Raw genomic sequence first — 13,913 nt, forward strand, 5'->3', positions numbered from 1 at the left:
TGTCAATACAACAGCAGAATTTTCTCTTATCATTTTCCTATTAAAAAAATAAGATTTGATTAAGAGTTTATTGAGGGCTACATCTGACACCCCAGCACATTCTATAGAAAACATTCAAAAAACATTAGACTAGAGAAGGCTTTTGATATTAGTAACAATCAACAGTTTTAACATTTTCCAAGAATTGCGTTTCTCTAAAGCTATTGCTGTAGCAGGTCAAATAAACATCTTGAAGGTGGCTCTTTAATAGGAAACTTTTATATTGTTCAGGTCTCCATGTTTCAGATAAAGAGACATCTCCTAACATAAGAAACTCTTAATGTTTTGCAAAGCCATTATTAGGGCAACTTCAATTTAAACCCCTAAATGCATCATTCACAATCTAAAACCTAACAGTCTAAAAAAACGCCTAAATCTAACATTATTCTTTTTGAAGGGCAAAGCTTTAAGCACATTCTTGCATGAAGCTTCAAAGAATGAAGGACAGAATCCATACATCTTTTGTAACATTTGAATGTGTCTGGTACAGCTGGAGGGACTGCTGTATCTAAGCCAGGCAGGCGTGGCACTCAGTTCACTTGGATGCTACTCACATGAGTCTCTGGAAACAGGGGAGAACGAGACATGAACCCGTTCAAGGAAGATGATGAAAACAACCATAAACTTTGCTTTGACATACTAAGTCTTCCTGTACAATTTATTTGCGTGAATGTCTCTCAACCTGATGAATAACTACTGTTTCCAGGGCATTAGGCGCGCAAATCTGACAATGGTCAGATGCTATTTTGGCAACAATAAGGGATGCTGGGCAAGGCCAGGAGTGGATGACATGCCAGGCAAAGATTGCTGTGAATGAAAATGATGGCATTGAGCCCGAGGACAGCGTTATTTAGACGGTAGTACAGTGGGAGGCATGTCCTTCACAGCAGTTGTCCGCCACTACCAATTCTACATCAAGCATCAGGGAAGGTGCTACCTTGGAACAGAAGCCATGTAGTCCAGACATTACTGGTTCGAGATCATTCCCAAGTCGCTGTGCCTTACTGGTCATGTGGTACTGGTGCGGACTCATTTTTGACAAATTTTCACTGATCTCTATTAGAGATGCATTACTCCTTGAGCCAGCTTCCTCCAAACTCCTTCACTCTCCTGGAAAGGTCACTCAGCCCTTCTCCAATGATGACTGGCTGGTTGTTACAGATGACGGGTGGGAACACCAAAGTAGTTCATCCACAGTTGCTCGTTTACTGCTCCTGGCTTAGGAGTTATGGAAGAAAACCATGTTGACAACTGCCTACTCCAGTTCTAAAATACAAATAAACTGCGAGAACAAATGTGTGAATAATATCTAATTTATCATCTTGGCATATGAACATATCAGAGAATTAGTCATATTAGCCGATTTACATGCAACATACAACGCAGGTATAATAAATAATATTATGCATTGTTAATGACTGTAACAGCTGTGCAACACAGCTGCAACTCATTCTACAACATCGGTCTCAAATTCAGTTCCTGGAGGCCTTAGTATTTTCCCCCCCCCAAATGAGTAGGCAATAAAACATTTAACCTTACTATTTTCTTAGATATATACAGGACTTTTCTTCAGATTCTTTACAAATGATTACTTAAATCCATTTTCTTAATGGGAAACCTGTAACACACCTTGGAGCCTGAATAGATGTATTAAAATTGCTCAGTTAATTCAGTAATGGAGGGGTGTCATAGTGGCATGGTAGTTAACTGCATCATAGCTCCTGGGCTCTGGGTTTGACTCTCATCTGGACCACAGTGTGGACTTTCCATGATCTTCCCAGATATGTGTAGGTTTTCTCCCATCTTCCAGAGACACATGGGTCAGGTTTACTGATGTCTTTTATTTTGCCCATGTGCATGTTTGGCAATGGACGGGCTTTTTGTGCAGGTGCACTTTTGCCTGGAGCCCTGTGCTTCTCAAAAATTCAGGTGTTGAACCCTTACTAGATGTAAGAGGCTTTCGGATGATGGATCAAGCAGAGCAACCACGTAACTGAACACTAAACTGAACACCAGGAATTGAGCTTGGACTGCCTTTAAACCCAAATGAATAGTTCTGACATAAGACAAACACCCCGGGTCTCTTTCCTATGGGATTGTTGCAAAGAACAGAGCAGCTGTTCTACTTCTGGCACATGGTTTTATATTTTTTTTATCATCTTCTCTCCACTGAATACTAATAATCCACACAGATGTCACAAAATAATCACAATTATGGGCTTCCTTTGGAAAAGTAATTAAAATATTATGAGACAGATGTTTATGGTCTTCATAAATCAATATGTTTTGAAAAAAGTTATACATATCCCAATTTTGGACCTGGAAGTTTAGATAACTAGAGCTATCCTGTCTACACAACTGGTTTATAATTCTGATCTAACTTGTTAGAAACTGCAATAAAAATGGGAGTAGAATGTAAATTTCAATTAACTCTACAGTATCATCCACCCATTTTCTAGCTGCTTAATCCAATATAGGGTCGCAGGGGAGCTGGAGCCTATCCAGGCAAGCAGCAGGCACAAAGCCAGGTACATCCTGGATGGGACGCCAAGTGCATCACAGTGTACACGCAGACACAACACACACACTCTCACACCAGGGCCAATCCTCCCAGAAACCAAAAAACTACCAGTACATCTTTGGACTGTGAGAGAAAACCAGCAAATTCAGAGGAAACTAACGCCAACACAGGGAGAACACCTCAGAAATTAAACTCCAGGCCACAGCCTGCAGCATTATACACTATTAAATCAAAATAATTCAATCATTATTTTACCCAAAAATCGCAATTAGTTTAATGTCATTGTTTTTTCATCATCACATTAATTAATTAGAGATAAACAACACTATAGTCCCCAGAAATTAAACTTCCAGGGTTTCAGGTAGTCCTTTAAATGTATAGTAATCTGCAGAATAACTCCCAAAAAATAAGGAATTTTCTAGTCTCCTCTTATTTCCCCCACTTCCTTTCTTTTACACAACAGGTATCAAGAAACTTTATGAGGTTGTACCTGGAAAACACAGCAACCACCTATTTAATTAGAAGCCGTGATGACTCAAACAGATTGCCTATTTATTTTTACGATACTGAAACAATTCAGGTTTGATTAAAAACAAGCAAAATGACTAATACTTAATTTGATTCTATGCACACACTTGACACAGATGATGTCTTAGCACAGACATCTCTAGTTTGGGAACTTTCTTTACCTTGCTACAAAGCGAATACTCTAAACACTCAAGCCACACCATGCAATTTTGTACCGTAAACAAAGTGGATGTGCATGAGGGACACAACCTTCTCAGTAATGCAAAAAACATCTGAGACAGAAGTACCATAAAATTAAACAGTTATCTCTGTACTTGTTACTGGAAAACAGAACTTCAGATCAGCATCAGGCTCTGAATTCAAGATGACCAACACTACAATTGTAATAAAAACAGCAATACATGTCAAAGTTAGAGACACAGTTAACATACTGAATCAGTCTTATGATGTACACCTACACAAATAACAGTACTTCTGATGTAGCAGGATGACTCCTTGGCAAGACAAAACTTAAAATCAGCCAAGCTATATCCTGTGCTACCACAATTGTGGTTGACAGACACCAACAAAATCCACAAAAATACAACTTCAGCAAATTGTCATGGGTGCCACCATTTTCACTGACCTGAAAATTGCCATGTAACACAAGTACAAATCAGAAAATGGTGCTGAAACAAGTTACTGTTTGTTTGGGATCCTGACATGGATTTGATGCGTTTCATAATCTCATTGCAATATACAGATCTGGTGCTGCTTAGATCTGCTGCCACTAACATTTAAAAGCAGAAACCTCTTGCCTCAGTTCAAAAGAATAATGGTAATTTGTTAGAACTATGAAACACAAAATTGTGAACTGACAATATTAAAACCTACTTATGTATGCTTCTTGCAACGATTAAAATCCTTTTTCATCACGCCAATTTGGCTAAAAGATGCTTTATGCTTTGTAGAGGAAAATGCCATTCCTTGCCAACAGGGACTTGTGTGGTAGCAATTGAAGAGTCATGTTAGGGTAAAAGGACAGCAAAGAAACCGGTCAAAGTTGAAGTGAAAAGAAAGACAAATTAGAGCATTCTGAGATTCTGAGAACCTTGAAACTTCAAACTGCCACAGGCTTTCCTTGCTAATAGCATTTCACACATGAAATTCAGTGGTACAAAAACATTAAAAGTACAAAAACACATCTTTCCAAACTGGCATTGTCAAAGTAGGGGACATCAAACATACTGTAAATTGATTAACCCGGTTTAAAAAAGCTGCAATTTATTGTTATGTCCTTGTGAGAAAAAATGTCACCTATGCTATACATAATATACACCAAAGCACACTCAGAACAAAAGTGATAAACTATATGATTTTATCAGACTCTTAAGTTGCTGATGGCTCAAAAAGACAGACTTATGGTTTCAGATTTTAACATGATAAATGAACGCTATAAATTGTCACTTTTAGTTATATCAATTTCATCCATCCATTTTTAATCTACTTATCCAGATGGGAAATGCAGTTCTCTCACTTCCAATCTCACAAAATATATTTTATTAATTAAAATGTTTTTAAACACCTATACATCTATATCTAAAGAGATACTTTATTTATTTTACTTTCATCAGAAGATCTGCATTCATAAGAAACAGGACATACAAAAACACGGGTAATTTTCCATTCAGGAAGGAAAATGTGTTCTACCAGACAAGTCAAAGTGTAATGTGTTTTATATACTGAACAGATGTAATTAGTCGAGTGTAAGGAACATTGATAAAACATTGTATTGGTTTTGACTGACTTTTCCCAGAACTGCATTTTTTCCTGATGCAGTTTGACAAAAACAATGTGTATCCTGAAGACACAGTGCCCTCTCTTTGGGGAAAAATAGTTCTGTTGACCAAACAGGGCAATGAGGAGAAATGTTCCTAATAACTATGCACATAGAAAACGGAGACATGCACACAAAAACTATACAGCCTAACTTTGGATGACAGATGAACCCCCATTGCTAGCTGCAAATGAATTATCAATCAGCATTGTTGAGTATTTAGTGGACAAATATAAGTTGCAAGGTACAAGATATAAGTTGCAGCAGATACGTCAAGTTACAAAAACTGATGGGATGGTAACGCCAAGGAAAACTTCTGGTATCTAATGTGTAGTGTTGAAAAAAGCCATAACCTTTTCCATTGTATCTCTTCTTAAAACTTCAATTTTGCAGACTGCATACTCATCTGTAACTATTTTTATGGACATCTTTCATATTTTGCAAAAGGAGAAAGAATTCTTCTAAACCAAACAGACTACCCATTATAAAAAAAATGCAGGATCACTGAATCATGAACATCACATGGTTTTAAGACCCACTTTTGCTCATAATCTTTAGGAAAGTAAAAGCAGCAGGGGAAAAAATATCCCAACACATAAGCACCTTGTTAATAAGATTGGTTCATGTAACAGTAATTCAGGGAAGCTGCCAACACCACAGCAACATGAGACAGATAACCCAACCATGACAACTGCAGACAGCATCAACAGGACCAGTACCGCTGGTGATCACAGGATGCGCTGAGAATGACTGGTAGCAGATTACAGATTACAAGTCTGTTAGGAGCCTCTGTGACAGGAGATAAAAATGCCCATCCAGGAAAGCACTAATCCACTTCTCCCAAGTCTACTGTCCAGCAAATCACAGGGTGAATATTTAAGACTTACTTTAAGGGTGTTACAGTGTGTGGGGGAAGCACCACTGCGAGCAACAGTAAAAAGTCAACGCCCCAGGTGAGGGGGCGGAAGCACCGGTGTGGGGTTAGCAGGGATCAAAAATAATACAAAAAGAGTGGAAAAATAAACAAAAAGGCAAAAAGAAAGGTGCACCACTGCCTCGCAACCTCCAGGCTGGGTTTACCCTATTTAACAGGGTTCAGCCTAGGAGAAAGAAGAACCACTAGCACAGCGGTGACCAGACTGTACTTACCCTATTTAGAGGGGCCCAGTCTGGTAAAGCACGGCGTGTAAGGCAAAAACAAAACAAGAACTTAGTGCGTAAAAAAAGTGTGTGTGTGCAAGACCTGGTGAAAGTGCATGATGGGACAGGCAAAAAGAAAAAGAAAAAAACCTTATGCGGGTGCTATCCCCTCCAGGACTGTCGGTGTCAAATTCCCCCTTCCGGGGGTGGCACTGCTCGTCCCGTTGGGGGGTGTCCAGTGTGCTTTTATAGGACCTGTGGCTGTGGCTCAACATCTAGAAGCCGGGACAGCTGGGACTACAAAGGCGAGGCGTCGCCCATCTGCCAGGGCTCCGCCTCCACACTGGGCACGGCCCTGCGTAATGCCACGAGGGTGTTGGAGAATCTCAAAGGTCTGCAGATCAAACGAGCCTGTGAGGCGACAAAGTAGGTACATCCCCTCAAGAGTTTATGGTTTTACATATTTAGACATACTTGTCCTTTACCTGGTCCTCACTAAGTCCAACTAGTAGATAAAACTAACCTCATTTGACAAATTACACAGATTAATTAAATTAAACTATACTTTGTCATTATTTATTAAAAATAAATCATAACCCAGCATTCAATATTTTTGTGTGAAAAGTAAGATTCAATAACTTGCAGCAGTCCCTTTGACAGCAATAACTTGTTTCCTATAAGAGTCAGTGACCTCTCAGATAACCCAGGAGGAATTCGGGCCCACTCTTACCTACAGATCTGCTTGAACTCCATGAGGTTTGAGAGATTTCTTGTATTGTCATGTGCTTTCACCACATTGAACACCAATCAAGACCATATCAATAAAATATTGAAGAGCTGTAACAAAGGCCATTTTCGAAGCATGAAACCATTTTCTATGTTTCACAGAAGATGGGTGATGTTCTACCTTAAACCTTGAACTTTTCAGGTTTTAATCGTGAAGCCTCCCTTCAGCTTACTTGGATCTTTTTTTGTTTCTAAAATTTGAATCAGGCCCTGACACTAACTTCAGTCCAAGCAAATTAATAGAAGATATCTAATTTATTGAAAAATCCCCTGTCACCAGGGAATGTCAATGTGCCATGGTTTATTCATTTTAAATCTAAGTATCTGGGTCAAGCCTTTTACAGAATCAGAACCAAGACTTAGCCACATGTGCCTCAATGACAAACAGATCCCAACAGCTTCTTAACAAGAGAAAAATCAACTAAAAGAAATGTAAAGTGTTCTTCTAACGTGCCATGAGCAAAAATGTTACATCTGTCTCTAAACCGATGCTAAACTGGAGGAAATATCTCAATCTCCACCAAATACTGCATCAAAACACAGTTTCACATGGCTTTTCACAAGAAGAAAATAACTCCACAAACACAGCAATGCAAAACCTTTATCTTAAATTTAGCTGATTTTTCAAACACCTAATACGTTTCTGCCCTTCATTAAATGACATATTAAGACCTACAAGTGAATCCAACAAATGGCCATACAGTTTCATATAGAGTGCATCACTGACAACACTGAGGTCATGTATCTATGCCTATTTCTTGGAACAATAAAGGAAATAAATACAGAAAAAGCATTCCTTTAGATGCAATGATTGATATACTATCTGTGGATGGTGTGTTAAGTGACTCCAGATCATGAAATGCAATTTAGCTGCCTTCCTCACTTTTCATTGCTCTGTTGGGTGTTAACATACCATCTTCAGGCTTTTCAAGCCCCTAAAGAGATCAGCTTTAAATCACATTAAAAAGGAATGGATTTAAATGATACCAATTGAAAAAAAAAGTTAACATCCATTGTCAATTAATGGTTTTTTAATACAAACTCACTAGAGCAAATGACCTCTGGTGGGTTTTTTTGCTTCCAAGTTTCTTAAAACCCAAGGCACATTACTACATATAATGTGAGGTGCATCTTGCCGCCAAGAAAGATGAGGCAGTGTTGAACAAAAAGGATCATTTTTATCTTCATGAAATATCTACAAACCCATGACTGTAATAATGTGCATTTTTTATAGATTTACACACCATGTAGCTTTTAATCAAGACTGGCACGAGCAAGACGCAGATAGCCTAAACAAACGGGCGATCTCAGAGTCATTTATCCCCTGCTCTGGCATCTTCTTTCTGTGACAGCTGAAGTGAATGCAGGGAGGGGGGCGGCGGCACAGCAGCCGCGGACGTGGGATGAAACAAAAGCATGTGTCACAGTCTCCGCAGCCTGGTGAGCGAGATAAGGATGGATTTTGCTGGAGGAGGCGTTTTTTTGGGAAAAAAACACCAGATGACGACTCAATTTTAAAAAAATAAAGCTATCGGCAACACTAAAACCATTTTTTGTTCTGCAGCTGCTCGTAAGACAGTCTTATATAGTTTATATAGTTTAGCGTTTTAAAGAAAAATGGAAATTTCCTCAGAAATATTCTTTGACCGTTAAAGGAAAATAAACTTTTTGCCACAATACAAGGAAGAATCCGTGAACGTTTAATTGCAATATTTGACTGAATTTCACAATGTTCAGCCGAGCCTGCAGAAGTGACCTTTTGAGAATTGCCACAGTGACATTCATTACATTCTGTGGCGCATTAGAGACCGCAGGCCCTGCTGTTTACAGGCCTCTCCGAATCCACTCTTGGAAGAAAAACACTCCTTTCTCAAATATATTGCTGAAGTTAACAGCATTCCTATGTGTTACTGGGTCTGGCATTATTTAGGCATGAAGTTGTACCACCTCTGAATTCTGAAATCTGAGGTAACAGAAGAAACTTAGAATATAATGAAACTTAATTTATGACCACAGGATTTAATGTTATGGCAGGTAACTGACAGTAGATCCAGTGCCCATTATTAAAAGTAAAAAAATACAGTATCTCACTAGACAGTTGTTAAGAAAAGCTGTTTTAATGTAATTACACTTCAAATATTGAATAGTAGCCTATTCTGCTTTAGTGCAAACTGCCCAGTTATCTGATAGCTTGGAATCTTTAGAGAAACAGCTGGTTGAGATCCTCAGATCAATCAACTCCTAGCAACCAAATAAATCAGCTTAATGTGTCAATTGGCCTTGTCTCATTTGTAACATTTTATGATGTTCAGACATTCGGCCTGAAGATACTGTAAACACATGTAATTCCTAAGCACACAAAGCCCCATCAGAACATGAAAAGAATCAGGCTTTGATTTAGTAATCAATAAAGGGAACTTTCAGTCTGAAGCATATCTTTATGTCCATCTTTAAGCAAACTGTACATGAGATGATGACAATCAATGACTTACAATAATCTTATGAAAGGCATAATTCGTAAGATTGAGAAGTCTTTTCAATCATTCCTACACAAAGCACCGATGCATTTATTTAAACCTAATTTTAATATTATTTTATTTCAGTACTTAAAACAGTGTGAATGACAGTACATGTGTATTGGATTGCTTTATACTGAATTAAATTATTGTCTGTAGCCAGTTAATCTTTAGTCTGTAATACTTCTTCTATAATAAGACGTGAACAGCAAAGTCAATTTTGTTATTTTGGTTAACACTACATAAGTTTCCTTCGCCTTATAAGCAGTTTTGGTTCATTATTTTATTATAACACTGGTTCATACTTTAACTGTTTGCTAATCAGTCTATTAAAACAGGCCATTTGCTGCATCTATGACTGATTCCATGATTTGGTTATCATGTGAATGTGATACAAATCACAAAAGAGCTGTTCACCAAGTTCTGCTGTGATCTGTAAAATATAAACTAGGTGAGACGTATTAAAAAAATCAAATTTAAACTTGTAATTAATGTTACCACAAAATAAAATTAACCATAACTCCCCCAAAACAAAAAAACACCAAAAGCTTATTAGTAGTTTTTTTAATGGTATTTACACAGATGTCTTAAAGTCTGTTCAATCTCACCTTCATATGGTCTATAAAGATGTCATTCAAGATGGAAAAACCTCAAAGAGCCATCTGAAGTTTTTGCTAAAGATTATCATATGTATAGCAACCATCTCATATTCACTAGGACCAAGGCTGTGTGAAAATTCCTTCATGACCTATCCATGACTTCATGCGACTTTTAAAGTCAGAAGAAATAAGCTTAACAACAATTGCACTAGCATTTTCAAAAACTGTTAAAACACAAAAATATTACAGAACAATGCCCACAAAAGGTAAAACAAACCATCTTCTGTATATACTAAGAAAATTATGAATAAAAGTGTGAATAAACTGATAAAAAAGAAATATCACTCAAAACAGTATCAAACCAGGTCCTGGCACAAAACAGTAGGTTCCAGTACCCTGCCTACAGACATGGAAAAAAAACTCCTGTATTCTGTAAGTGAGGCACACAAAACTAGAGGAAAGAACAATTTTGGCCCAACCGTTCTGGTAATTGTAATGCTCACGTGAAAACCACTCGATAATGGCATATTTTAAATAACTTTCCAGTAGCAGTTTTTTAAAAAAAGCAATGCCACAGAATTGAAACCCTTTCACTCTAGATGCATTCAACAATAACTGTGAACAGTAATTGACATGATTGTGACTAATTGGGAGGCATTTGTGGACTTTTTTGAACATAGTTTTTAAAGCTGGGATTTGGAAGTATATTCCAAAAGTGTCCGAGGTAGGGTTAGGGTTAGTGTTGGAACAACACCTACACATTTTCTAATGCGTTCGCTGTGCTTTAGGATGTATTTGCAGAGCAGGAAAGGTGTTGTTTTGCTGTTTCCTCGAAAAACAAATTTGACCCAATTTTTTCGTTTTTGCGAGCCTATCAAAAATGGTCGAAAATCCAAATTCTCAATCCATACTTTGTACATGCTAAGCTTTCTTCTTTTCTGTTTTTAAAACTAGAGGAAAGAACAATTTTGGCCCAACCGTTCTGCTAATTGTAATGCTCATGTGAAAAACACACGATAATGGCATATTTTAAATAACTTTCCAGCAGCAGTTTTTTTAAAAAAAGCAATGCCACAGAATTGAAACCCTTTCACTCTAGATGCATTCAACAATAACTGTGAACTGGTAATTGACATGATACTGTAAAGGAAAAAGAGGAATCACATAGAAGATCCTATTCAAAACTCACTACAGAAAACAGGTGCCAAGTGAATGTCAGCCTTTTCCCCTGTTATAAATAATGCAATGGTAAACAAGTGAGAGATGTAGGACAGAACACAAAGATTTTCTTCATTGCTTTTCCAGCACAGTTACAGATAAAAAGTAGTCAATACATGTAGGAACTAAAGAGTGGTTTCACTCTAACGGAAGTTCATCAGTGCAATGTAGCCGTGTCTTGACTATATTCTTGGGGCTGTTTTCTCCAATCTTTTCAATTCAGTTATTTTTATTGTATCCAAAAGGTGCCCTGCTACAATACATTTCAAAGAAATGTTTTCTCCGTCTATGTACCTCATTTTTATCAGTGAAATATTTTTCCCTAGTACATGCTTTCCTGTTACTTGCTACTTTTGACCATTGCGCTCCCAGAAATACTCATTTATACATCCTCCCTAGATCACCTTCTGTATAGTCTTTTTCCACTCAAACATTTATTTATGTGAACTTACAGAAAATAACATTTCATCTACAAGTGTTGTGCATTAATTAAACAATGACCCAGTTTTGGATTGACCTGTATAGCACTGTGCCATTTTCTTTTTATCTTTGATGGCGTTTCATTAAAGACAGCAAATGTGATTTTCTAGATACTCCTGTATAATACAAAAGCTTTGCTTAATGTTATGTACATTTCTTAGCTGGATTACGATGATAAAAATGCATACCAATTTAAATTGTTTTTGTTCATTCGAATCAAGTTAATCTTTTTGAAATTGATGTTGAGTCACACACAGTTGTGGAACACTCAACAATCACTTTTTTATCATTTATATACATGTTCAGCAGCAGTCATATCTGACTATGAAAACAAACCACTCTGTTTTCCGATTTTAATGGATACAGTGCAACAACAACCTCTAACAATTATCTTAATATTCCCTAAATTACAGCATTAATCATTCTGGACAACTGTGCTTGATACCTCATTTTAATTCCCATGAAAACATACCTAAGTCTACAATACTGAACAGACTTTGGCCATATTTTAGAAGTGATGTTCTGAAGTCTTAACCCCCTACAAAAAGAGGGTTAAGACAGGGAATTACAGAAATAGAACGATAATCAATAGGAAAAATGATCAGAACCTCCAAATTGTAAAGATTATGACAAATATACATCCAACTGGTTGGTATGATTAGAGGGAATGGGTATCTTTGGTGAAAAAGTAACAAGTCAGGCTTAACACTGGGTTAAACAAATATTTTTACCCACTAATCAGGGGAGATCATTTTAACCTAGGGAATCTCTATACAGAAAATCAGATTTCCAAAGAACAAGAATGACAATCTCTAATACTTAACTAGAATCTGGTCTTTAAGTACCTTTTGCCTGACACATGCAAGATCATTGCCTGTCGGATTCTGAAAGACCGCTGAAACAATACAAAACTGTCCTGCATTTCAAATGACCATCAGCCTCTGTTTCATGCGAAATGAGCATGATGTGTTGCAAATGATGACATACAGCAGATCACCAATATTTTCCAAAGACGTCTATTGATAAAACACCTCTAACTCAAATTACTGGTGTAATTAGTGATATAATAAATTTACAGATATGGCCGCACACATTTTTATCACACTAATAGTCTTTTTTCCTTTAGTGAGACATGAATTGCCTGTGTTTGGGACTATGAAGCATGTTAGTTCGGGAGTAAATGAAATCGACTTTTACCATGACGGTTCCGATGTCTCCAGCAAGATTCCTTCTTTGTCAAGGATAGTCCCACAGTGGTTTCTGTCTTCATCTTTGCAATGGCTAAAAAAAAATCAGATTAACAGTGTAACAAAAAGCAGTGCAATCACACAGAAAAGTAAGTTGCTATCACACTAGATATTTTAGAATCTGTGATATTGTGCAGCACCTTTGACAGAACTGATAGGCAAAGCAAGTCAGCAGAAGAGCAGACGTGAGAGGCTCTCTTTCCTCTTTAAAACTTAAGAGATTTGTGTTGCCATGTTTAAATAATATAATGTTTAGAAACTAACATTTCTCCAATCTGCAACAAGATGTGACTTAAACACTGTCATTAACAGTACTATTGACAAAGAACAGGAGATAAAAAATCTTTTAAGCAAACACTGAAGTTTTAAAATTTTAGAACACGGAGGCATTCAACTTTTTTACTGTAACTGTATTCACTATTCACACAACTTTTATTTTAAATGCAGTATATAACTTAAATAACTAATACGTAGCTTCAGCACAGAAAACTCTTACCATCTCTTAGACATTAACCATAAAAGCATGGCCCTTGTTTTCATTCATCACTACAGTGAGCTATTACATTTAAATAAATTATATATATATATTTACGCATCTCATTAGACCTGTACATTTTAAGCATACTTCAAAAAGTCTAGGAGGGGTACTAACTGGGCTCCACTGACTACTTCAGTTGCAGCAGAGTCATTACAGGTTTGAGTTATGACTTGCTGTGCAGTTTATCCCACAGTACAATTTATACTCCCTTTTAATAAGTCTGGGTCTGCATCTCCAGTATTAGTGCTCTAGGAATCAGGAATCTAGCAGAAGTTTTGTTAAAAGTAGTCTATGGGGACACAAGCAGCAAATCCAGAACACAATGTATTAATTCACAGAATGAGCTAACAAAAAAATGCATGAAAGTAGCACAGCCATAATATTCACTTAGGTCAGAAAAATACCTAAAACCCCTCTTATATAGATTTTAATTTCCAATCTTTGCTTATTGTAGTGAATGTAATTTAGAACAGAAATATCAATTT

At 37.1% G+C, this 13,913-nt stretch overlaps 1 protein-coding gene across 2 annotated transcripts in view; it reads right to left on the reverse strand.

Moving 5' to 3' along the window:
* samtor (S-adenosylmethionine sensor upstream of mTORC1) overlaps positions 1–13,913 on the reverse strand; it is a 68,808-nt gene that overhangs the window by 21,836 nt on the left and 33,059 nt on the right. Inside the window, exon 4 of one of the 2 annotated variants that reach the window (XM_015352659.2) lies at positions 12,841–12,924. The exons of the other annotated variant lie outside the window; for it this stretch is intronic. Coding sequence (XP_015208145.1) covers positions 12,841–12,924 — 84 coding nt within the window. The remainder of the gene's footprint in view (positions 1–12,840; positions 12,925–13,913) is intronic. 2 annotated transcript variants of the gene reach the window in all.

The sequence above is a fragment of the Lepisosteus oculatus genome, chromosome 7, assembly GCF_040954835.1.
Source record: "Lepisosteus oculatus isolate fLepOcu1 chromosome 7, fLepOcu1.hap2, whole genome shotgun sequence".
Classification (NCBI taxonomy): domain Eukaryota; kingdom Metazoa; phylum Chordata; class Actinopteri; order Semionotiformes; family Lepisosteidae; genus Lepisosteus; species Lepisosteus oculatus.